The sequence below is a fragment of the Hippocampus comes genome, unplaced genomic scaffold (genome assembly GCF_001891065.2).
Source record: "Hippocampus comes isolate QL1 unplaced genomic scaffold, H_comes_QL1_v1.1 scaffold381, whole genome shotgun sequence".
Classification (NCBI taxonomy): domain Eukaryota; kingdom Metazoa; phylum Chordata; class Actinopteri; order Syngnathiformes; family Syngnathidae; genus Hippocampus; species Hippocampus comes.
Window position 1 is genome coordinate 781669 of NW_017805016.1, and position 27341 is coordinate 809009.

Below are 27341 nucleotides of genomic sequence, written 5' to 3' on the forward strand. Positions count from 1 at the left end.
CAATGAATTTGCGAGACGAAGAGGCCGCCATGAATCAGGTAAAACAATATGTTACATGCAATTTGATTGGTCCAATCGCTTGTAGTTAACCAATCGCTGGGCCGTATATAATCGAGCTAAGACTCCCGCAACAAATAATGCCTTCAATGATCTGATTAGTTTAAGCTTTCATACACGTCCAATCGCAGGGCTGTTTACAAACGGAAAACAGAGAGACTGTTCGGGAGAGCTCGTGAAAACTCGACGATAAGGTATCTGACCGCCCCTAAATTTTTCTCAACGGATTTAGACGATTCACAAAAATGATCAATTTAAGAAATAAAACGGCGGATTTCCGCGGATCCGCGGAAAATTGCCATGTATGGTTCTTTAACTTCAACACACCAATCTGTAACTTGCCGCTCTAGGCAGTAGAATTCTTGAAAGTATAATACTTTTAGGATGAGTCGTTTCAAGAAATGTGTGTCTGTGATGCTCTCACAGGAAGTCACCAAAAATAGAGAATATAAACTCTGTACGATGTAAATAAGTTTGCCCGCAACAATTTTTGTGTTGTTGTCGGAAGCGTAAGCACACGGCTACGCGAGAATCGAGACTTGCGGCAGGAAAGGTGTGTATGCGTTATACACACGGAAACGCAAGGGCAACTTCATTTATTCCCTCTGGGACTCGTTTTGAAAAATGACTATATTTGGTATTGCGTGGATGAAACACCGAAACGAATAAAAGCGGGTAAACTCGTTTCCATGTTGATGCAGTCTTGGTGTTGATGACAGCGACTTATTGTGACAGGCAGAACAATTAGATGCTCTTGTGGTGGACTATCAGGCTTATGTCATTTTCCGGATTAGGAGATGATGAGGGTAGTAATGATTTAAAAAAAATGCTTAATACATGCTTGTTGAATAAACAGAACTTTATTGGATAAAGGATAGAATGCTATCTTTCTTATTAGAACACAATACAAACATTTTGTTGGGGTTTTTTTTGGAGAGGCTGAAAGGGATTAATTAACTACGATTGCATTCATTTCAATGAAGAAATATGATTTGAGATGCAAGCATTTTGAGTTAGAATGAAACTCGTATCGCAAGGTACCACGGTATACTTTTTGCAACATTTCTTTTTTGTGAGATTATCCTTATGTAAAACATGTGCCTTGGCGCAATAAATGTTGTGAAACAGTGGCAGCGTAACTTACATCTGAGAGCCTTCTGAACCCGCCGCAGCTTCATGGCCGTTCTGTACGCCGAGAACTTGATGTTATTCAGATCCGCTGAAGGGGAAACAAGGGCATAAATGTTTATTATCATACCCGTGCAAGATGCCAGCCGTTGTTAGCTCTTTGCGTCCCTTTTCCGTGTGCCTCTATTAATTTTGTCAAATAAGGTTAACATCACCAACGCATGACTTCGTTTCATTACAGTTAATTAAAGGTTAAGCGAAAGGCAATCAGCGCAGCAGCGATGCGGTCCCTGAGGTTTTTTTTTTTTAACCCAAAAAAACAACACGAGGCTTCTTCATGAAATGTATGACAGTTTGCGCCCTCACAGCTAAAAGCCTCAAGGTGACGGGAAAGCGGAGCCACTGCGGCCCGGCGGAGGTGCGTGACTTAACGTGTGTTTCCGCTAGGTTATACACAGAGAAACATAAATAACGGGAAAACTTAAGACAACATTTAATCTCAAAATTTACTAAAAAAAAAAAAAACAGGCACGCAACTCAACTCAACTTTATTTATAGAGCACTTTAAAACAACCATGCATGCAAAGTGCTGTGGAGCAAAAATTTGTCATACACCAACACAGCCAGTTAAAATAAAATAAAATAAATTAATAGCATAACAGTAAACACCACAAAACACAAAAACAATTCCGAGACGCATGCTGACTCATTAGCCAAAGAATAAAAATGTGTTTTAAGATGAGTTGAGATGGGTAGAGAGGGGCCTTGCCTAACATTTAGCGGGAGGTTATTCCAAAGAGAGGGACCAACATGCAGGCTTTGATTTCCTCCAAGCAGGCCTCAATTTTTTTTACTCAGTGGGACATAGATCTAACAGTCATTCACATCATAGTGGGAGCAAATATCATTTTTTTCTTAAGATGTAACACAAGGGCAGAAGATACAATGAAAACAGCAGAGGCCCCAGAACTGAACCCTGTGGAACACCACACAAGTGTGGGGCAGTGTGGGAAAAAATAAATAAATAAAAATAAATAAAAAATCTGTCAGACAAGTCGGACAGAATTTGATTAATCTGTTCGTTATTTTTTCACTTATTCAATGAATCTGCAAAATAAATAAATAAATAAATGAAAGTCCACCAATATACTCAAAAACAGGACAATGTCTCAAATTGACAGTGTAGATAATACACAAACTTAAATGACTTAAGATTCACTTACTAGTTTGATTGGTAACATGTCAGAATTTTTTTTTTTTATCATTTTCCGAAGTACGAAGAATGCCTTATTTGCAATGTCTAGTAGTCCCCCCACCCCAAAATAAAGACAACTTATCATAGCAGTGCAGCATGCTACTAACCAAGCACTTGGTAGAGTTCTGTCATCTTTGGGTGGTCCCAGCATGTAGTCTGTGCCTGATGGCTGAAGAAAAGCACAAGAAAGGCACAATTCAAGCATTCATGTAGCGCATTTCAATTGCAAAGGCAAGATTAAATGTTTCCCATTAAAAAATTAAAGCTACACAAAGTGACAAAAAGATGAAACCACAGCAGGGCAACGAAAAATATATTTTTTTAATCCAGACAAATGCAGGTTTGTTGTCGGTTTTGTTTTGTTTTTCTGTCTTTCAAAAGGAGGCTCAAATTTTAAGAGTGTTGGCATTGTCTCATGTCTTTGCTCTTTTCAGGCAATTTATTCCATATTTGAAGGGTAATAAAACTGAAGACAGCTCCACTGTGTTTTTGTTCTGGGCACAGGGGCCGCTAGGTCAACTTAAAAAGAAAAGAGACAAAGCTCCTAAAGTTTGTGTTGCAAGTGATACATATAAATATTCATCATTGGGAGTCTAACAAAAGAAGCGGCAGCACTCTAAAGGTGGTCGCATATTTGACGAACAGTTGAATGCGTGAGACATTTCCTTGCCCAATTATTTACTAATCTTGATTTTTCATAGCAATTTAAACTACGGCCGGCATAGACCAATAGCACCATTTCACGAGGCTGGAAAAAAAACCAAAATGTATTTTTACAAGGAAAAAGATGCTCGGATGTATGAGAGGAACAGAGCAATGCAATAAGCAATACTGGCAATTCAATTTTAGATGTAATCATTGCAATGCTTTTATGTTGTATGGGATCCCATTTCATTTAAATTCCTCATAAGTGTATTTTATTGGTTTGGTAGATACAAAGACTGATAAATACCTGTAAATATTTTCAAAATTAACTGGGTTTTCTCTTCGCTTGAGTGTTCAAAACATACGGCCGCAAATCCGATGACATGACTACAAAGTCGATCATCGAATTGTGGCCTGTGGCGTCCTGGTGCCAAGTGCACATATCGATGTTTGAAACCATGTTTCAGACTATTTTGTTGCACAACCTTTTGAGGCAATCAAACATTTTTTCTAACTTTCAGTGAGACTTCGGCAACATCTATTTTATTTTTTTTGGCCAACTCTTCATGTGCAAATTGCTCCAATTGGCTCAAGTTTGAAGGTGAAATAATAGGACTGTATGACTGAATTCGATACAATTTGTTCTCAGAAAAATGCTCAATGATATAATGATGGCCAGCCCCACTCGTCTTAACACAGCATTCTTATTAACGTCACATTTGTGGAATATGAGTTAAGCAGTAAAATCTAACAGTTTTTATCCAACTCAGGGGGCGGCCATTTTACCAAAAGCTGGCGACTGAAAATGACATCTCGTTTGCTCAGGTATCAGGTAACGACCAATCGCGGTTCACCTGGTTTTTGAAGGTGAGGTATGACTGGTTGTTACCTGAGCAACTGTGATGTCATTTTCTGCTGACTGAAAGTGTCAAAATGGCCGCCCGAGAGATGGCTAAAAACAAGTGGAGTTTCATATTCCACAATCACATTATTAGAATGCCATGTTTACACTAATGAAGGCGCATAGTACATATTCTGAAGAAATGTTTTGGGTTGACTTTCCCTTCAAGTGTTGATGTCACAATGAGATTAGCGTTTTTAATTTGTCCAAAGTTGAGGGCGGGAGGAATGATTGATTTACTATGTTTTATTGCTGCACAGATATGTACGTTTTTAACCCGCTCACAATTCATTGTAAATTATTTTGGCAGACACCAGTTTCAGAACCTCTGCTTTATAAGATTAACTACTGAGACATTCAGACTGCTCCACGAGGTCATTGTGGAGCAGTGGAGAGCAAATACAATTGGCTTCAAACACCGGTGGGCTTGACAGTGATCCATGACTTTGAAGTAATTCAACCAAAAATGTAAAAAAAAAAAAAACATGCCCTCCCTTCTTTTTTGGGTGCCTCTGTCGCCAGGAATGAACACGAACCGTAACAAATGACCGTGATGTTGCACTTACTTGATGTAATATGGCACTTTGTTCGGTGAGATGGCACGCTCCCATGGTATCTGCACAGAACCTAGATGCACGCACACACACACACACACACACACACACACACACACAAAGAAATGTGTACAGCGGCGTAAGCTAGCCATGCGAGAAAAGCCACACAGTGCACAATAGCCTCTGTGACATCGGCCCCAGACAGTGTTGTCCATTCAGACCTAATTAAGGGGGCAGTTCGGGCGTGGCCAGACAAAGGACAAAAAGATAGCTGCGTTTGTTCGGAGGAAGAGGAGTGAGAAGGGTGTCAATGCTACGCATTCTGAGTAATGAACCTAGTGGGCTTTTGAGCTACATTTGTTATTTCAGCAATGCTATTGCGAACTTCATGTCAATGCAAACAGAAACTAGCGTTGTAGCGAAAATGAAGAGCCAATCAGAATGATTCAAAACAGGTTCAATCCTGAAGCTTTTCATTAATTTCCGGATAAATACAAAATTACCGAGTATATATATGAAGTAGTGATGTTCAACAACACTTTTATCACGCCTGAAACAATACGAAGCGAGTTCAGGAGCTTTGGACAAAAGTATTCCATTTCGACAAAAGTAGTCCTTTGCTGCCATCTTGTGGCACCTATTCGCAATTTCATACCACAAACATGCTAAAATAATGAGGATCAACAAGTGGCCTAATGATCTATCTTCTGGTTTCTAGTATAAGAGCATTTAATGATTCTGGGTGTCACGATACATCGGTGGCATAGATAGATGAACAAAGATACAATATTTGACAATAATAAATCCTCATTTTTGGACCAATGAAGTGACATCTGGGTAAGTTCCTACAACGCAACAGATATTTTATCGAAAATTCTGATCTGTCCGGAGGAGTCGTACCTATCCACAAACATCCAAAATGGTCAGAAAATGTGCAAAGAATGAAATGACTGTATTTGAATCCATGACATTAAATGCAGACGAATATCGCATGACTTAGTGCCAGTCTCAGTCACAGCCGTGAACGTCACGCTCGAGTTCACCTTGGCAGCCGAACAGAAGACAAACTGTTGAAGACCTCAGCTGTGTGTGTGTGTGTGTGTGTGTGTGCGCGAGCAAAGGCAAGCAAAAGGGCAGCGAGCAAAGAATGTGCATCCTCTTTAAAAGGGCCTGCGGTGGTAACAAAAAGCATGAAAATTTAGCACAGTGCCGTAAGTCAAAATCAATTGTTTCTCATCATTTTAACTTGCTTTTCTAATGTATGTTGCTGAGCCCCCCCATGGAGAGGATGCAGCTCAAGGCAATGCTTTTGACCAGTCTGACCTAATGAGCATTTACGATATCAACAGTCCTGAATTACAGTAATTGTTGCATGAATGAAGCCATTTTTATGGCAGCCTGTTTCTACCAGTACAGAAAAATGTAGGAACAGAAAAAAAAACAAAAAGTCTCTGTTAATTTTCCTGGTCTTCTTGTGCTCGTTTTTTTTTTTCAAATATAGCAATCGGTTTTCATTTTCTTAAAATTGGTTAATTAAAATGCATTCAAAAATAAAAATCCTTCAATTTACCCTATTAAATAATTGACAAATTGATTTGTGATAAAGAAAAAAACATTTAACATAGGATAAAACAGGCATGAATTATTATTTCAGACACTTTTCCTTAAAATTGGTAAATTGGAATGTATTAATTCTTTTATAAGTCATATTTAGTCCTTTATCTTATTAAATTGGTTAACTGAGTTCATGTAAATAACATGAACATGCTAGTAGAGTACACCATTTTGTATACATGATTTATGATGTCAACTGATTAAAAAATGATTGACAATTGTTTCTGAAAAACAATTAAAGTTATGATGCAGTTATTTCTCTCCTAAAATTGGTTACCGATAATTTAAATTCATTTTTGGATCCTTGATCTGATTAAATAACTGGCTAATTGATTTACTGTAAATATCGAAAACAAATGTGAGAAAATTAAACATTTTCAATGATTATTCAATTAAAATTCATATTTAATCAGACCATGTCCCATATCTTGCATACCCATTTCAACTTCACTTTTAGCTCACCTACGAATGAACTGGCTTTTTTTTTTTGTTTGTTAGTTTGTTTGTTTTTTGGCCCTTGTGCACAAAAGTTTGCTCGCCGCTGGTTTAGACAGTTAAGATGAGCACCGCCTTCCTTTTTATGTCATGCCTGGGCATATTGGTATCATAACAAAGCTCCACAAAGCCACCCATCTCAGCATGGCGCGGCGAAGCTGCACTATTTACACCGCACCGATGGCAACTGTGAGCCAGCATGACGGCAGTAAAAACTGCACCGGGCTGCCGAGAGGCTCCCGCTCAGTCACGCCATTACGCGTCACCGCAGTCTAAACCGGGCAAATTAAATCACATTTTTCGGCTTCTCTGCAGCCTCTCGCTCTCGTCTGCACAGCGGAGGCTTGAACGAGAGACAGAATTTCGAAAAAGAAAACCACCCAGCTCCGCTCATGTGAGAGCAACGAGCTATGTGATGAGCACCGGCGGGGAGGCTTCTCGCAACACGAAGACAGACAGAGCAAGCATGCGAGTTACAGCTTCAACCGCAATACACACGAGAGCTGGGACGGCGTACAGCTTTGTCACGCCAAACTACAGTATCCAAAATTGAAAGCGGGCATTTGAGGATGCTTCGAAAAACTCATTTCGTGTTCAAATCAAACACCAACCATCCCCAACAAAATGTCAGGCAAGTTGTCATATATGGAATCAGTCAGTCATTCCCTACTTACGAATCACAGTACAGTGGAACCTCTACTTACGAAATTCATTGGTTCTGGAAGAAATTTCTTAACTAGAAAATTTTGTAAGTCGAGACGCGTTTTCCATGTAAATGCCCTAATCCGTTCAAAGAGTGTGACATCATGGTGAAAAGGTCGACGGGTCTATTGATTACTTGAAAGGAAGTGCTGCGATCCAGGGCCAAAGTCTCGATGCGCGTCCTGGAGTTGCTTTAGTCTCTCCTCAATGGAACCCTGACAGGACACAAAAACGAACACATCGCATCTAAATCAAAGGGAATAATGCTGCGTGTCACTCTCCCCTCACGAATCCCCAACCATGGCGGCGCATACACGCACAACACCCGCTTCTGCACGAATAGCAAAGCGTGGAATATAAACGATGTCTTTGGAAAACGGTTCCTCGTCCTGAAAGACTTTGAAGAGCCTTTTGAAGAGCATCAGGTAAGAAAGGGCGACACAGATCACAGAATCATAAATCGCGGTGGAAAGAGATCAGCGATTCCTCGGGGGCTCCGGCTGGGAACGTGCGAAAGAGGGGAAGCTGTTGAAATGAAAAGTGAGGTGGATGAAGGGTATCGCCGTTCGCATGTGTTGAATCAATAACCATGAAGACAAAACCGTGGAGGGATGATACTATTAGGTTTGCAATCACCCTTGCGGGAGCACTTCGATTCGTCAATCCACCCCCCCGGCACGGGAGTTCAGGTGTCCTCTCCTTGTTTCGATGAAATATATTGGATAAGGTGCGTAAATTACACTCCTGTCAGCAGGGTGTTGAAACGCATCCGCAAACATTGGGAGGTACATCCAATCCCGGCTCAAGAGACTCGGATCAAGAAAGACAAGCGTGGGGACTTGAAATATTAAAGCAAAGGCGATGACTCACATACTTTTAAAGTTATTTCTCAGGGTGCGCACGTCCTTGAAAATGAACTGCGATGATCCGGGCCGTGACGTAACTAATTGCTGCCAAGCCAAATGTGATCTGCTGCGCTATGGCAATTTGAGCCGCCACATAAGGAAGACAAATGCCTACATTAGCCCGGATCGACAAATATTAGCAAATCAAATTTGGACATCCATTCTGGCTGAGAGTGTAGTAGCCAAAAATCAACGCGGTGCAGGAAGTTGGGTGGGATTTCGGATGGGCAGCTTTCATGAAGATGGAAATAGTCTTAGCAGAGAGTGCCAAAATGAACAGTTTACCTGAAAGAGTGTTACGAGGGGAAAAAAAAATTTAATCTATGATTTAAATGTTCAAACTGTGCATAATGTTACAGTAGCTTGAACCTTTTTTTTAAAAAAAATCCAGTGCAGTACATTTGTTAAATACAGTTCTGTTGTATTTAACTTTTGTGTAAATCACATTGGCATTTCATCTTTAGAACTGTTTGTTTTCAAACATTTATACATAACACTTTTAAAAAACATTTTTCCCCATAACGGATCAGAACTTTAAAACAGTGTTTTTTTAATGTATTTGCAAGTCGGCAGAATGTGTATGGTGACACATTGACTGACTGCAATATTAATTATACTTTTCAGGAAAACCTCTGGCGTTTTTTTAATTTTATTTACATTTTTTTAAAGAACATTAAGGCCTACGACACTACGAAAATTTCTAGGACATACAAAGTCACAATTTGAAATCATGGAAAAATATGCTGTCAGTACGATGGGTTAGTGGCAAACAGGCCTGCTGCTCAGATCTGAGAGTCGATTTTGGAAAAGTCAGCAATCTGGCAAGTAACAGTAATGAGGACAAGAGGTGTAGGTGATGAATGCTAGACGGAAATTTCTATCACACGACAGAGAATTCCAGAGACTTAACCAATGTCACATGAGTCTTTCACAAATTTTCGGACACTTCAGCAAAACGGTTAAAGAGTCCAAGTCATGCGTATTCGTAATTGTCTGGTACAGTGGAGATGATATTCATGAAGTAGTTTAACAGTCAAGAGGGGGAAAAAAAGATTAAAAAAACAAAACGATTACATAACTGCATTTTAACCAATTTTCCAAGTGAGTCAATCATGCAGGAGCAGTCTCACACACTTTTTGTTTTCAAAGGAGGGATTAATGAGAAAATATGTTCGTTAGTAGAGTTGTGGTGCTGAACTGCACTGAAAAAAAAAGGTGACAGGTGTTTATCATTTTATCCCCACTGTCATTAGCAAAATAATATAACAAATTCAGTGGTTGGTGAGTGCAACAAATATGATCAGCGCATAAATAGTGCGCTTGTGTGTGTTTGTGTGTGTGTGTGTGTGTGTGTGTGTGTGTATACAATTCAAATGAGGTTCGGAAAGAAAAGCTCGAGAAGAATGGCAGTGTGACCTTGCGTCGCTGCCAGCAATCCAATAAGTTCAAGGCGGAGGACAAAGGCTACTGTTGAAACAGCCAACTTTACTTGCTTCACCGGATTACAAAACAAACCCTCTGGTTTAATCTGCGGCGTGTTGGTGTATCGGCCAACTGATTCACTCGGAACCGTTTCATCGCCTCGGAGGAAAAAAAAAAAAAAAAAAAAGGAAATAAGGAAGAAAGAGGCAACAAGTGCACAAATGAAACTGGAGAATTGATTTCTAGGACAAAGACAGAATCGAGAGGTTCTTCCAATTTTGTTATGACCTTCTCAGACACATGATTTTAATATACATGGAAAAATAATAAAGGCTGATTGGCTTCAACAGTTGGACCCCCTGCGGGACAAACTCAGGGAAAATCTCGTCAGCAGTAAAATGAAGCTCACCTTTCATGGACTTGAAAAAGGTTTGACAAAACATTAAAGTAGGGGTTAACCTTTGTATTATGTCGACACATATAGGTATGCATTTTTATTTTTTTTAAGTGCTACAAAATAATTTGGACTCCCAGTTTCAGAAAACTGCAATAAAGCTTCTCGTGTTTATGGAAACTTTGGATGTGAGAGGATACGAGCTAATACTGGAAACCAAGCCATCATTTTGTACCTGAAGCAATTTCCATCTGTTATTGAGGTGCTCCAGGGCGCGAGCATTCTCCATAGACAAATGGACGTCGGAAATGGCCAACTGGTGGGCCAGGTCATTGATGTGCTTCATTCCCTCCTTCACCTGGGTCAGTTCTTGCTTGAAAAGCTGCAGCAGCGCAAGAGGGGGAATCAATCATTAACAGTGAAATTCCCGTATTTTCTGCACTATAAGTCACTTTGGAATAAAAGACGCACCTTGAATGAATGGCCTATTTGAAAATTGTTTTCATAGATAGGGCGCACCGCATTATAAGGCGCAAAGAAGAGAAGCAACAATACTGGCTGTGGTTGCGTTATGCATCCACCAGATAGAACTATGCTAAAAGGGAATACAATACAATACTATATATATATTGCAGTGTGCCTCAAGTGGGGTGTTAGAGTCAACAAAAACAAACAAACAAACAAACAAACAAACAAGCAAACAAAAACAACAACAAAGATAAATAAAAATTAGGAGCAGGCTTGTTTTTCAGAACACATTACTGTTGCAGGGAAAACAGTGACAAGCGGTGACATTTTCAGGCTCACCAAGTGATCATCTCACTTTGAAAAAGCTCAACAGATTAATGACAGCTGATAACGATCAACTGATGCGAGCCGGCAGCCGATGACAGCGTCTTATTAGCATGCATTGTCACGTCTGCTTATTGTGCGCGTGCCTTTTCGGGATTCATCGTTCGGTGACTGACAAGCTGCCCCAAAGGCTGGAATGAAGCGTGCCGGCTGTGACAAAAGTCCACACTGCGAACATGATTATTGTGCCATTTTGCCTAATGAACGGCAGCATGCAATTATAAGTGACAGCGACTCCTCCGTAATGACGAAGCCAATGACCTGCCGCTTGTTTAACAACATCTGCTCTTGCGAGGATTCTAACCCAAGCCATCGGAGAGTGTCCTTGTCATCATCATGCCAACAAGCAACACAGGGCTAAATTATTGATGAAAACACTGCCTCTGAGTTTTAATGGATTAAAAACACTGTTCTGTATGGGCAGGATTGCTTTCTTCAAGTCATACCCGAACGAATGGGTCATACCTTTAAATCTTAAACAAGTCACAAGTCACGTTACCTTATAAACCCTTAGATACTGTTCAAGTCAAATTTGACTTACCGGATTTTCCGCACTATAAGGCGCACCAAAAAGCATTCACTTTTCTTAAAAGCTGTCAGTGCGCCTTATAATCCGATGCGCCTGATACATGGATCAGTATTCTAATTTCTTGGATGTAGTATTTGAATGTTCTGTAAAGCGCTTTGTTACAGCTGCAGTGGTTGTGATAGCTCGATATAAATGAAGCTGTATTGTATTGTATTCCTTTTGGTGTAGCTCCATCTAGTGGATGGATAACGCAACCGCAGCCACTATTGTGGCTTCTATGCGCCTTGATGCGGTGCGTCCTATATATGAAAATTGTTTTAAAACAGGCCATTGATTGAAGGTGCGCCTTATACTCGAAAGCGCCTTATACTGTGGAACATACAGTATTTTAGCACTAGACAGCAATAACCACCCCCCAAATGTCATTCTTTCAACTTGAAATTTGACGACCTTTTCTAATTACAGTGATGCCTTGAGATACGGGTGCCCCAACTTAAGTTTTTCAAGATACAAACCATCATTTGGCAGATTGTTATTATTGTGGGGGGGGGGGGTGCCTTAACTTGTGAGCAAAAATGTGAGACATGAACACTGCTGGCAGTGACCTCAACGCAACTCACTTCACAGCAAGCCGTCTAACAGACTGTGAAAGATTCTTCAAAAGTGTTATTGTCCAACCAAACATGAAGAGAAGTATACATTTTCCATTGATTAGATGCACATAGCTTTGCTTTAGATAAATGAGTTTAGCTGGCAACACAGGAAGGCAGACAACAAAGGCATATATTTTTGATCCTCTGCATAGAATAATAATTCTGACTCCATGCATGTCCGAATGTCTGGTCCTTAAATTTGAAACTCAAGGCACCAATATTTAAAATTGTCATTCTTTTGTTTTACAATATTTGTGTACATTGAAACTTCCCCGTGGCCCTAGTGAGGATAAAGCGGTTCGGAAAATGAATGAATGAATGAAACTTCATATTTACCAGTGTGTGTTAAAGCTAATAGTGGAAATTTGGAAACTGCAAAGCTGCACATGCTATAAATGTCACATTTTGTGGGACAGAGGCAACAGTGTTTAAAAGGGATATTTTGGGGGACACTGGAGATAGTGGACAATGGTTCTTGGGGGACTTTGAAACAGTCCCGAGAACTGTCGGTGTAACCAGCTGCCAAGTTGGCCAGATTGTCCTAATCGAGACAATAAAGTTACCCCCACATAAACTTTATTTCAATCAGGGATTCAAGGTAGGAGTGAGTGTGCAGTGGAGAGATAAAAACAAGTGTGTGTGTGTGTGTGTGTGTGTGTGTGTGTGTGTGTGTGTGTGTGTGTGTGTGGGTGTGTGTGTGTGTGTGTGTGTGTTCGTGCGTGTGTATTTATTTACCTTTGTGGCATCTATGTGGTCCTGCAGAGAGTCGATGAAGAGGTCTCCCACGGGCTCCCATGCGTCTCTCACGCCTTCGGCCTGCTCAAGGGCCACCGCCAGTTCCTCCATCACCGCCTGGATTTGGAGGAGACGCTCCAACGTCCTTTCCATGTGTCTGGTGGGTTTTGGAAAGCAATACAAATACAGTCGTTTCCATTGTCCAATTGTGTTCATCGGCAGAGTTCAAATGGCTGCAGTGATTGACGTTGCTCCCACGTTGCAGAGAGAATATTTACCTGTGAGCATGTGTTGCTGGTCTGTCTGTTTTTTGAAGGGTATATAATTACTGCAACAACCATGCAAATTTTTTAAGTGAATTTTCTTCAGTTGATGTTATACAACAAACTGCCTTTTCTTGATAGTGAGAGAATGTGAAAGGACGTCGCGACAGAGTTGAAGCATGTATTCATGTGTTAAATGTGTGAAAAACATATTGGAGGGGTAAAATTGTTCATATTTTTTTCAATCTTGCTTGTGTCATGATTTTTATTTATTTTTTTTCACACATCAACATTTATTTCTTTGTTTTTAAATGACTTAAACAGCTCCAGACTTACCCAAAATTAATTGTTATATTATTAATTAATTATCTTTTTTAATGAATAATTGAGTTTTAAATACATTTTTAATACAACAAATTGTAGACTGACGGGGCTTTGGTGGTGATTGGTGTCTTGGCTGTGTCAAAGATCAGCGACAACATTTTTTCCACTGCAAGACGGTTTTTTTTATTTTTTTTTAATGGAGTTCTGAATACTCCCTCCGGATAACTTTGTTGCTGAAAATTCCCCATTGACTGACATAAAACCAACGTTTTTTTAAGATCAAATAGCAGCATTTAATTTAGAAGTGGATATTTGACTTTTTTTTGTAATCACCATGATAAGAAAAATAGGAGTGACCTGTGTCGGTCCACACAGCGTGCCGTCAGCTTCTCCCACAGGTCGCTTGCCACGTTAGCCTGCTTCCACACCGATCGGCTTACATTCAGAATCCGCCGACGAGGCGAGACCTCTGCAGAGAAGGTAAAAATGGGTAGATATAATCTCAAAGGGATGATGTCGTAAAGATGAAAACACGCTTTGGTGTATCTTGCTGTTTTGGGATGAGATACGATATGTTTTACCTTCTAATCATTAAAAGTGCTTTTTCTTAATGCTGCAGGCAAAAAAAAAAAAAAGCTGTTTTCACCAGTCTTGGCATCAACAAAATATAAACATGCAAAAACAATATGAAAAAAAGATGAAAAGGTGTTTGTCAAAACAGAAAGATCCCGAAAATAACAAGGAAGGATTAGGAGGGAAGGAGAAAGCAAGAATTAGGGAAGAAACAAATCAAACTGAACTTTGTGATCTACGGCAGTCGCTGAGTCTCGACCCACTTTTGACAAAGTTAAGAACACAGAAAATGCATTGTTGGAAAAAAAGTCCTTTGAAAACATATATATAATATACACTGTATATCGTCCAGCTCTCATCCAGAATCCCGGATGACCTCACCTATCTCTAAGAGAGAGCCCAGAAATCCTGCAATGGAAACTCCCTTCGGATGCTCGTATCTGTAACCTTGTTTTTTCGGTCGCGACCCACAGCCCCTGACCATACGTAAGGGCGGCAAAGTTGATCAACCAGTTCAGGGAGCGCTTTGCCTTTCATCACTCTAGGCCCATGCAGTGATGCAGACGCTGTACCAATCCGCCTGTCAATCTCCCTCTTTATTCTGCCCACACTCATAAACAAGACCCCAAGATATTCGATCTCTTCCACATCAAGGACAGAAATAGCTAAATAATCCACAGAAACAGGAAACACTGCTGTAACTGTGCGTGCGTGCTTGTATTCTCATACCACTATGGAAACTAGTTCTTTGCGCGCCACTGGTGACACTTGAAACTTCCACAACCAACTTTTAATCCTGACGCCGTACTGGGTCCAAATGGATCTTTGACGTCAGAAATGTACAAGTACAGAAAGCAAATCTTTGTAATTCTTGGAGTTTTGCAAGAACTTTTGCCTACTTTTCTCAACACATCACTTGACAGTTTGGGAAATTACATTGTGAAACTCTTTGACCTCGGGGGTAAGTTTCCTTGGAATGCATAAGAGATGTCCCATGAGGTAAATTCTTGTCGACTGCACCTTGATCAAAGGCAGCGAATAACTTTTGTATACTCGGTTTCTGACAGTGAAGTGAGTTGACCTTTGCTTTCTGCCAGGGTCTCCTCCGGTTCCTGGAAGGGATGCTGAGCCAAGAAGGACTGGGCGGACTCCAAAACTGAGTAGATGAATGGCCCTCGAGACTTGACATCCTCCATGAAAGCCTGGTGAGATAATCAAAAGAAAAGGGCAGTAAGCATAAATAAAAATGTAAGAAAAAAAAATCAAAGAAGCAGCTTCTCAGAAAAATCAACAACCTCCTGACAGACATCTGAACGACTGAGAAGAAACGGTGCCGTGTTTATGAATGATTCAGTTACAAGCCCGGCGTACAGATTTGTAGAGCCTTCAGACAAACGTGACGATAATCCTTCACACTGAGGGAAAAAAAAAAAAAAAATGGTGGGCTTGGCTTCCAGTGATCTGTAATTCAAACAAGTTTACGTCAGCCATCTGTTACGGTATTTACTCCCAGGCAGTCAATGACAGTGATTTATCGCCACTGGGGAACGACCACCTGAGGAGAAAAAGCAAGATATCTACAGTGCTTACAAGCACACCCGAATGCACCATTAAGCAAGCAAGTGGATTGAGGCACTTGCCGACTGATATCTGGCAGGTAAAAGGCTGTGGATTATTTGGGACTGCACCAATATAGAGTAGAAAGAAGAGTTGTCACAGCTTTGATGCCGAATAAATGAAGTCGACACGAGGGCAGAAATTCCCCGTTTGCTCCTATGATTGAGTTAGTTTGGTCTATTCACTCAAAGTGCAGTGGCGACAATGAATCTAGTGGCGATAAGAAAAAGGGCTAGGCCTTTTTTTGATTGTTTATTAAATATGAAATTACAATATGGCAAAAATCAAAAATACAATAAGGCAAGTGAAAGTGGCATATAACAACTGCCGACGCACACGGATAATAGGAATTGCTTGTTTTTCGGGGAGCTGGAGCCTTATCAGACTCAGACTCAAATTTATTGTCATTCAATAAAAACATGTTGTAGCATAGAACAAAATTTCAAATGTGCAGCACGAAATAAAAACACAAAATACATTCTACAAACAACTCATATATGTCAGGCTCAAATGTTTATATCCCAGAAAGGTAGACACCAAACAAAACTCCGTAACAAAAATATTTATTTACATAAACAAAAGCGCACTGACAAAGTATGAATAGAAATCGCTGTTCAATAAGAACCAGGAAAAACAATAACAAAAGCGCTCGCAAAAGGCAAAGTTAAACCTCGAAAAACAACGAAATGTCAAGAATCCAATTCACTCATAAAACAAAAACAAAGTCACAAAACAAGGACTGTACTTAAAAAAACAGGGTACTAAGGGAACAAGAACAACTATGACAAGACCGAGAGGTCTAGAAAACAATCACTTGAGCAAGAAGAGCAGCAACAAGGTCAAAATAATCAGACTGACTCAAGGCAGTTTGTCAGTCCTTAAATACATGGCTAATGATAATTGGCAGTGGGTGTGCACACCGTGAGAAAGGCCCTCGTCTGCCACCTGCTGGAGACACACAGAAGAGGAGCATGACGTAGACCTTGCAATCAACCCAACATGCCAAACCCAAATATCAGTTGCCGTAAGATTTCGTCAGCATGTACGATTCAATTATTTTCATCCTGTGAAGAGCAGCAACAAGGTCAAAATAATCAGACTGACTCAAGGCAGTTTGTCAGTCCTTAAATACATGGCTAATGATAATTGGCAGCGGGTGTGCACACCGTGAGAAAGGCCCTCGTCTGCCACCTGCTGGAGACACACAAGAACAGGATCGTGAGAATATATGCAATAATAAAAGGGAGACTATATCCTGGACGGCTTGCCAGTCAGTCAGAGGCTACACAAAGAACCAGACAACCTTTGGCATTTTGCTTTGACACCATCACTGAGTGGGACTTGAAACCACGCTGCCAAATGAACCACGACCACTACACCATCAGGGACTCTCATTTTCCCCATTATTGCTCAACCGAGAACCTCCAAAATTATTCTTCCGCCTCTGACAAGTGTTGCAAATAGCCCCAGTATCATCTTTTCTTGTGAAATAGAGCCAGTGTGCTTCTGCCTTGACATCATGTTGAAAAAGTTAAGGACCAAAAACATGCCTTCTTCTTGGGTGTGATGTCATTACTCATTTGTGACATTAAAAGAATCGATAAGAGGAATAATCAGGAAAGCAAACAAACGATTTCTAGGGAATCAAATTACTGGGAATGGGCTCTGATAGAAAAACGGCTTTAGATTGCGGTCCCTAACCATCACAGCCTGCCTGGAGCTGTGATGAAAGACAGCATGTCCTCCATCTTAATAACTAATCTTTGCCAACTTCTGCCGTCGGGTATTAGTTTCCTTCAAATACAGTCATGTTATTAAGGTAGTTCTTTAATCTCTAAACTGTTTGTGTCCAGTAACAGAAACGTTTCCAAGGACCCATTCATAACACTACCGCCAATCAAGCATAACATATTCTACAGTACGCCACTGATTGTGTGTAAATTTGGAACGTTGCTGGTGGTTCAGTCCCCATTCTTTATGCACCGGTTGTAAATGGTCCGATCCCTGTCAAAAGCATCATTGTGCTCCAAACAACTTGAATAACTTCAGATGAGGGATACCAGTTGAGACACCATGAACACGCCAAGAAAGACATCAGCAGCAAGTTTTGAGCAGAGAAGTTACTTAAAGGGATCACGGAGCTCGACTGGCGGGATCACATGGGATTACACTGCAGTTGCGCTTGTGCTGGAAGCCCAGAGAAGGAGCTCAGAAAGCGGTCTGAATCCTCTGGGGGAAGTCATACAGCTGGCCTGCTGGCATAAAAGAGTCAATTAAATGGCAAGGAAGGCAGCTGCGCTGGATCTCCACTCCACAGCAACGCAGAGCTGAGCAGGAGCTGTGTGACGAGACATGCAGTCACAACATCGCAGCATGCCTGGAGGCGTGATGAATGAACGGCAGCATGTTCTCCATTTGAACTAATCATTGTCGACTTCGGCTTTCATTTCCTTCATATAATGTCATCAAGGTGAACAGCATGTGTTGAAATGTATTTTATGTAAGTCTTTACTTCAGGAGTTCTTGAACATTGTAGTTCCAAGGAGAGAATTTTATCCAAGGACACCCTCGTATAGGCTTGTGAGTGGTTTCAGTGGAGGTGATGCCTTATATCGAGGACGCAGTAAAATGGCACTTGGTTCAGAAATAAAACCTTTATTCTCCACAGGTTTTTCATAAGAGCCTTTTTTTTGGGAGGGGGGCTTTTCGGGGTTAGGAAATACGACATCAAATGATGCCGGGCTTGGCAGTCTGCTCGAAGGCGTGGCTCGATTTTTGTCGAAATGGAAGTTTTGTGCTTGAGCTTGAGACTTGGACCGCTTTTGGTATTGGGAGCAGTTTTCATTTTCTGCAATAACAATGTTCCAAATGACAGTCTTTTGGTGTTATGTTATCAGTAGTTTATAGAATAAAACAAAAATGTTCATCTGAACTCAAAGTAAAGAGCAAAATATGAGAATTTTTATTTATTTTTTTTTGTCCCCCAGAGCACTTTTAAGAAAGGTGTGATTCATGCTGCCGCACTTGTTGAGCTTATGGTACCACTGTGCTTTCTAGTATATTTCGTCATGCAACTCATTTGAATGCGAAATGATAACTTTCTTTGACCAGTAATGATGTTGTGGATGAAGTGTTCGCGTGCTGGTCACTCGCCAGCTTCAACACATCAAAAGAAAGGCAATTTACAAGCCAGCAAAAATATGATGCGGTCAAGTGACAAGTTTCAATATCAGCCCATAGCCCAGCAAACAAAATAAACACCATGTGGTGAGATTTCAACACAAAAGGCCAAAAGAAACGCAAGCATACAACAGTCATCGCTGAGCAAAATTTGAAATAAAAGCCTCAAATTCGAGAGCTGTCGCTGCAGATAAGATTCCCTGCGCAAATCTTGGAGACAAGCCTTCCTCCTTCACACGTACAAACAACCCACCTCCCTCCTCTATCTCAACCCCCCCTCTTTAAATTTTGTCTTTTTTTTAACTGCTCACCATTTTTACCCACTCTGGTTCCACATCGTTTCTATTTTCTCTCTTTCTCTCTCTCTCTCTCTCTCTCTCCCTCCCTCCCTCCCTCCCTCGCTCCCTCCCTCCCTACAGACTGACATAAAAAAGCTGATCCATGGATTCCTCAAGCAGCTACCTTGTTAAAACTTTAATACCGGCTAAATTTCACACTCCGAGGCTTCATATTTGGTTGAAGGAATATTAAGAGCCTTCAAATCAGATTAGAATGAATTATGCACAGTGTAGAACATTTCAGAGGCAGGAAACGACTTCATCTTAACATGTTGCTGGCATCGTATTTACCCCTCCCTTTAGACGGCCCCTCTTTGGGGTTTGTTGAACAAAAAAAAAAGACGGATTTTCTCTTCCTTTTACGTGAGGTAAAGAAAGAGTCTGGCGCTCTATCAAGAGCTGCAAAATCCTCCTTCCCCTGTTGCACACATGCTCACTCAGACAGGAATTCATCCCCATACAAAAAAAGATGTCGGAATAAATGCACTCAATAATTGACATCTCTTAAAACTCGAATTCTCCGGAGCAATTTCCCAATTTGTTTGGTTGGGGGAAGTTTCAGAACAACCAGGCGTAGGGGAAGCTAAGACATTGCGGATTTTAAATCAGGTTGTGCTGAAAATGGGACAGCCAAGGAGCAAGGAGAGGAGAGAAATCCAGATAGGAAGTGAGGGAACAAAACAAGTGCTGCTGCAACGCAAACGTTTTTAAATTGTCACTTTATAGGAAAGGTGGACAGACAACCAATGAAATGATGTAACGGTGTGGAGTTCCACAAGGGTCTGTTCTGAGAACCTTGCCGTTGCTGGTTATTTAACATATTAGGCTCAAATTATTTACATTTGTGTGGTATTTCCTTGGCATGACTACACTTTTGCTGTCAGGGATTTGACATCCTGTAAACCTAAAATGAAATAAATAAGTAAAAAAATGAAAATACATCTGTGTTTTTTGATAACTTCGAATGAAACTGTTGATTGGATGCCAACAGGTACTTCTTTCGTGTCCTTTTTATGGAGTATTATTTGTTATATCAGTAATTTTACAGTAAATCCAATATTGCCCCTGTTATGTTATACTTATTCAGATCAAGGATGACGCAATTGAGTGCTAATCTTAATTAATTTGCATTGTCAAGACGAACCAATATGATATGTTGCATAGCATTTAATGTGTACTGGTTAAACGGTCAGATACTTTCCTCGGTATTTATCGATCCAAAATCAGCAGATTCAACTTCAATAATTCACGTCCCAGATATCGACATTTACCACAAATGTGCCCCTTGGCTCTGTCCTGGGATCCCTCCTCTTCTACACATATCTCATCCCAAAAGGTAATATCTTCCACAAATTTCACATCCGCTTTTACAACTCCAACTCCCCTAACCCCGCCCACCAACATCACCATCATCAAACTTTCTGAAACTTAACAGTGACAAAACTGATTTCCCCCAGTTGTGTTGAAATCTGCACTTGCCAAAACTAACAGTTTCTCCATTACCATAGACAATTCTAACATTTACGCCTCTCCTCAGTTTCAGGTTATGAGCCTGTCATCCAACAGCACCCTATCATTTAACGCTCACATAAATAACATCACACGGTTCGCATCCTCCCTCCATCTCCGTAATATTAATCACCTCCGCCCAATCCCTCACGCCCCGTTCCACTGCCATCGCTGTTCACAGCAATTTCCTTCTTTTTAGTCTCCCTCACAAATCCCTTCATAAACTCCAAGTGGTCCATAATTCATGACAAAAGCCACAATCCTTCCACCAAATCAACCAATTTTTAGAACGGCTCAACGGACTACCGGATACATTTCAAAATCCTCCTGCTCACTTTCAAGGCCATCCATAATCTCACCCGACCAAATCTGTTGGACATCATACAGATTGCTACCATGACTAGCACCCCCATCCTCTTGCCATAATCACTGAAAATCATATGGATTGGTATCATCCTCCTCTGGCAGTTACCATCAGCTCCGCAGTAAGACACACAGTAATGTTAGCTGTTCTTCACAGAGGATAAAGCATGTATGCCTGTGAGTATTGTTACATTTATCTGTCTACATGTGTTGCTTGTGCAAACATCAAGTCAAAGGCAAAACAAGCTGGCTGAACGACGGCTATTATCTCAAACAAACAAAGGTCATTCATATCTCAAGGCATCACAGTCCAAAAGAAAATGATATTTAAAAGTAGTTTGATATTTTTTTTCCATTGTTGGGCAAGGCCATTTAGTCAAACGCTGTTGCACAATTCAGAGTTTAACCTGTGATGTACTTTTTGATTTGGTGAAAAGTGCTACTTCAAAAAGCTACTTAATAAAGAGTTAATCTTGCCACTTCTGTCAACTGGAAAACCAAGATGTCCTTGCGATATGTCATATCTTTTAATGTTATCAAATTGTAAGAATATTCCGCCAGCCGCCGGACAATAAACACTCTCAAATCCTACGATAACAGAAGCTGAGAGGGCCTTCTATCTTGAAACTCCGATTCATGACAATCACGACTCACCCCTTGATGCTGCTGTGCAAAAAACATAAAAAAGATCATAATCCTGCTTTTTTTTTAGCCCCTTCTGTACCATCCATTTTAGACTGGAACCAATTTACCATAGACAATGCAGATAGATATAAATGGCAGAGCAATCACACGCATCACACAGATCGTAGCACATGACCCTGGGAACACCCTCAATCCATTTTCACACTAAGGAAACAGATAGCGAGCTTAAAAGTGGAAAGGGGCACTCAGCGGGACTTTTCTTCGACGCCGCACTTCCATTAAGCCGTAACGCCCACTGAATACATCTCTCTGTATTTTTGTGTAAATCTATCACACTTGTGGTTATGAATCCCCTTGAGGCACAACAGACACTGGAGTCAATGGGTTCTATGCACCATTTGAAAAAGTCTTAGGCTTCACTACCTACCTGGTGGAATTCCCTCTGGTGCTGCACGGCCCCCACGTCGCCTCCTATGGGCAGGTGCTCCGACAGCTCCTCGTCCTTTGCTGTCAGCCATTCGATGATCTCCTGCAGGGAGAGCTGCAGCTTCCCACTGTTGTCCGAGATGGCCTCTATACGCACCCTGCCGACACATAAACACATGCAAAAATCTGGTAAGTTACTTCTACCGGCCCAGCGGTCACCTGATTTGACTCAAGTCACCAATTCCGAAATGGGACTTTTTTGGCTTGCTTATGAAAGACTTAACTTGACTTTGACTTGATATTTACAAGACACGTGCTGACTTAAATTTGAAGAGTATAACTTTTTTTTTGTCAGATTTTTAAAAATCACTCATGATGACTTCAGGCGGCTCGGTGGGCAAGTGGTTAGCGTGTCGACTTCACAGTGCAGAGGTCGTGGATTCGATCCCGGCTCCAGCCTTCCTATGTGGAGTTTGCATGTTCTCCCCATGCCTGCGTGGGTTCTCTCCAGGTACTCCAGTTTCCTCCCACATTCCAAAAACATGCTTGGCAGGCTGATTGAGCACTCTAAATTGTCCCTAGGTGTGAGTGTGAGCGCGGATGATTATTCGTCTCTGTGTGCCCTTCGATTGGCTGGCTACCAGTTCAAGGTGTACCCCGCCTACTGCCCGAAGACAGTTGGGATGGGCTCCAGCACCCCCCGCGACCCTTGTGAGGATAAAGAAGATCGGAAAATGGATGAATGGAAGGATGATGACTTCACAGTAGTTCATGATAAATATGATCGGTGAAGTGAAGAAATCAGCTGACAGGTAATGTGGTGTGACCACGTCACTAAATGTTATTGGCATGAAGACTAATTTTTTTTGTGAGGCTGTTGGGGTGTGTCCATGATGAGTGTACGAAATGGTTGACCCCGCGTAAGTCACACTTTGTGTCGCTGATTGGTTGTTTTCCTTCAGGCGTGGTGGTGTTTTTTGCATACTGAATTAGAGGTGCATATGATAATAAAATGTACAGTACTTGAGAAGGCAAGTCACAGCTCAGTCAAAATTATTTAGATAAGTAAAAATGTACTGTATGGAGAGTATGCTGCACGCAAATGGAATGAGCTGCTGGCAGAAGAGAAGGACGCAAGTGGGAAATTCAACTTTTTTTGCATACATTTTTTTTTACTATTTATTAAGTCATTCTATTTCCGTTCTATTACAAATTAAGATTATTGTTCTTAATTTTTGCAGTGAATTTGCCTATTGTGGGATCAATAAAGTCTTCTTCCTTTTTGTTTTCTTATTACAAGCGACATATAGCAAGGAAAGACAATAGAATTGCAAATGAAGCTCTGGGGTAATCACAGCGTGGTGAGGATAAATAATTCATTCAAAAGTAAGTAATTCATTAGCTGAGCTGACACTTTGTTATTGTTCCCAGCAAAACACAAACTAGATAACGGTTCTTTTTGTAATTATTATTATCTTGAATTACACTACAGAGGATAAACACCACAGAAAATGGAGGGATGGATGAATCTTTAATTACCACCAACCAGCATGACTTATCAGTGAGCAAAGTGTTGCTTTTGCGCTGCAGCTGGCATTAAAGGGGCATTAAAGAGACATTAGAGGCGTGAAAAAAAAATCCCAGCATTACATTTACACACCAGAAGCCGGCACTTGAGCATTATCACTACCTCACATCCCAATCACCATCATAAGTCGGAATGGAAGTGTATAAGAAAGCATAGGTGACTCATTAATATTCATAATATATAGCCACACAGTAATGTTACAAATGTATATATGGCGGTAAGGCATATGTGTCGCCAGATGGGGGGTCAGGGGTCCAGAAAGAGGTTTTCTCCACATGTGTCATTAGCACGCATTCAACAGCGGGTTCGCTTCAGTTCACATTAGCGAGTAGAAAAATGGAAGTGTAAGGCAATTTTCTGCAAACTGAATTTGGCACACACGAGCACACACGAGAGTCGTGGAATTACATCAAGGATGCCAGCCAGCTGGAGGGAGGGACAGAAGGTACACGGAAAGAGAGTGGGTAAGGATCTAAAGATTAGAATGAATTGATTAGGTCATAATTACATATGCCAGAGGCATGATGATGCTCATTTTTGATTGACACTGACTGGAAGGTATTCATTCAATATTATAAAATGCTTCACCTTGGGGTTGTCGTTGAAAGATATTCAGTATAAACAATACATGTAATGAGTACGTTTAAATGTGTGAATAAATTTCATATATCCTACAATACCAATAATGTATCTACTTTGTGTAATCTGTGTATCCTACAATACATCCTAAGAGTTGAACAACTTAAGTTTTCTGTAGTCGATTATAATGTGAAAGTTGATGAATCGATGACATCAATGATATTTTTTTTCGGCACAGTGTAGTTCTCCCTTGCACCACAGACCAGTTTCATGGAAAGACCAATTCTGATACACACGTTAAATGTTCACGCCCGACGTCTCGTGGAAGAGCATTTAATTGTTCTGCTTGTCACCCGACTAGATAGACGAGCAAAGCTTAATTATATGGAGCAGGTAATTGAGAATTTCCGAATCAATTCAGTGGAAAATAGATAATTTCCCGCAGTACTGCGGCGAGGAATCACAAGGATCCTGCAGGTATGTTGTGACCTGCAAGCATACATTTAGTCGCCCTATTACTCACGGATGCAATTGAATGAGATGGAGGGAAAGTCCTATTTTGTGGTGCTAACGGGCACGACTACGACATGCACATACACATCCAAATACAGCAGTCCAACTTGACACACCGCTGTTACACAAGAGCAAGGCTCTTGCAATGGCTATGCCTGAGTAAGGTCATCCATCAGCAGACAACCCTGACATCAAAATACTTCAAGCCTCACAACAGAGACCCCCACACATTCACAAGCTAATACAGAATGTGCACAGCAACACACACACACTCACACACACACACACAAAAAGAGCTAATAGCACATTTGTCCATCACAAGGGCTTCCATTATACCCTCCCAGAGAGCAACAAATAACGTAGTGAGTCTGTATTGGAATGAAAAGAGCATTAAACAGGAAGGGGGATGAGCATTCGTTCGATATTTCACTAGTGCACTTAATTGTACATTCACCAGTACGCTCTTTGTCTTCAGTATTTAGACAACTAGTGCACTAGTAGAATGACGAGGGTGCAGTGCTCACAGCCATATCTTTACGTTTCATTATTCATGCGCCGTCTTTCATTGCCCGTACCTCATTTATTCCATGTTATATTGCGGTTTGCCGTTTTTATATACAGTAGTATGTGTTTGTGTAGAGGAAATATCTTGTTGCTGCTCACCGAGTAAGAAACCCCAGGTAAGTGGATGTCGTCGCTTACAAAACTTTTCTGTTATCTAGGAAGCATTCGCTGGCAAGCTGACATCTCAGCCATTAGGTCGAAAGTTATTCTTCTGCTTTAGAGATTAGTAGAAACAACGTTATTGGAAGCAGGGTTCCGCGCAAATAGCCTGTAGACAGAAGGGGTAGCTGTGGATAATTGTAGATGGCCAGTGTGCAAGAATTGACGCAAACAGTTTGAGGGGAGCAGTCTGCCTTTACCTAACACAAAGACTTTCAAGAGAGCCCGGGACACAAATAATTCCAGGAAGTCCACTCACCAGTCTGAGGACAAACAGTGAGGGTAGATATTCTTATAAAAGGAACTCACCTGCGTAAACATGTTTTTTGTACAATTACACAACCAGGTCAGAATGACGCTTCTCTAGTTCATTCTAAAATACATTCGACTCATTTGGGGTCATTGACTTCAAACCAAACTAATGTTTCATTTTTGCCTCTGTCCCAATGCGAGATAATGGTAGAGTTTGCATCTGGTTGGTGAAGTGAATATAGTCCAACATGATGGTTTTCTTAGACTGAGTTCTGATAATGATAGGTTATGTTTGATCTTGTATTAGTGTGTGTGTGCGAGTGCATGTGATGCGTTACCACACAGCACATATTGTAAATATCCTGTATCAGGCATCTTTTATGATAACAAAATTCAGACAAATGCATACATGGTGTCTATAAAGATATACGATGCCTATTCTGATTATTGGACCTTGACGGAGGTCTGTACCCTACTCAATACCACTCCAGCTCTTTATTTTCCGTGACACAACAACAAAGTAAATAGCATGAAATGTGTTATCACAAAGGCCCCAATGTGTTTATCATTCAACACACCAACGGGGCATTGTTTCTCATTTGCAGTTGCTCTCTGGCCATCTGCCGATTTTATATCCCATCGTTTCCCTTCATTTTAGCTGCTTTTCAATCTCCACTAGCTTCAGGGGACATGTATCTACTTAAAGGGGCAAATCATGTTGCTGCAGCTGGGCACTGAAGAGAAAACACCACGAAGAGTTTTTTTTTTTTTTTCCAGCACAACAGTGAATGGGCTGCTGGCTGTAAAGCAGGCAGCAGTGTTAACAGTCATTGAAATGAGCAAGTGGCTGTTTGATGTGTAAATAATTTCTCCTCAACAAACACTGGAGCGCAACACTCACACTCAGATGGCATTAACATGCAGGGTAATCCAATCAGGAGTCTACGGCTCCAGCAACCACTTAGTTAGATCACCACTAGTACGTTTACAAATAATTGTTTTTCCCGTTCTATTAGAGAAGGTAGAATAAATCAAAAAGTACAGCCAACCCTCGCAATATCGTGGTTCATTTTGTACCCCTCTGCTATAGCGTTATGTGATCGTTTGCTAAGGGGTTTGAAAGTAAAAAAGCAAGTCCAAGATTAAACTTAACTGCCTTCATTGTTAGCTAAACATAATGTAGCACAACATTAATAGCAGTTATTTCTCAGAAAATGAGTAGCTACCTGTATTTCTCTGCTCTTCCCTGCTTTGTGAAGTAACATTAAGGCTGAAATGAAATGATGTTAGCATGCTAGTATAAGATGTACAGTAGCAAATCTATCTTCTTTACTTCACCAATTGTAGCGAATGGCTGTTAGTGCCCTGCGATTGGTTGGAAACCAGTTTGAATAAAAAGTTAAAAGTTAAAAGATGGATGGATGGATGTTTTCAGGAGTCTAAATGTATGCGTTGGGGGGGGGGGGGTATTAGTACAAATTAAAAAAATATATTTGGTATCTATAAATATCACAGACTTTCACCTGTTGTGGATGGACATATCCACTTGGGGTTCACTGTATTATGTTCCACATGGGATACCACAAGATAACAGCATTCCAATTGTG

The 27341-nt window shown here is 40.8% G+C and overlaps 1 protein-coding gene across 1 annotated transcript in view; it reads right to left on the reverse strand.

The window, feature by feature from the left end:
* The window catches only part of drp2 (dystrophin related protein 2), a 54502-nt gene that overhangs the window by 18912 nt on the left and 8249 nt on the right, over positions 1-27341 (reverse strand). The window contains exons 2-10 of the mRNA XM_019863379.1: positions 22081-22237; positions 15083-15203; positions 13786-13897; positions 12842-12998; positions 10308-10454; positions 7488-7566; positions 4553-4613; positions 2548-2609; positions 1202-1276 (exon numbers count right to left, since the gene is read on the reverse strand). Of these exons, the coding sequence (XP_019718938.1) occupies positions 1202-1276; positions 2548-2609; positions 4553-4613; positions 7488-7566; positions 10308-10454; positions 12842-12998; positions 13786-13897; positions 15083-15203; positions 22081-22237 (971 nt within the window). The remainder of the gene's footprint in view (positions 1-1201; positions 1277-2547; positions 2610-4552; positions 4614-7487; positions 7567-10307; positions 10455-12841; positions 12999-13785; positions 13898-15082; positions 15204-22080; positions 22238-27341) is intronic.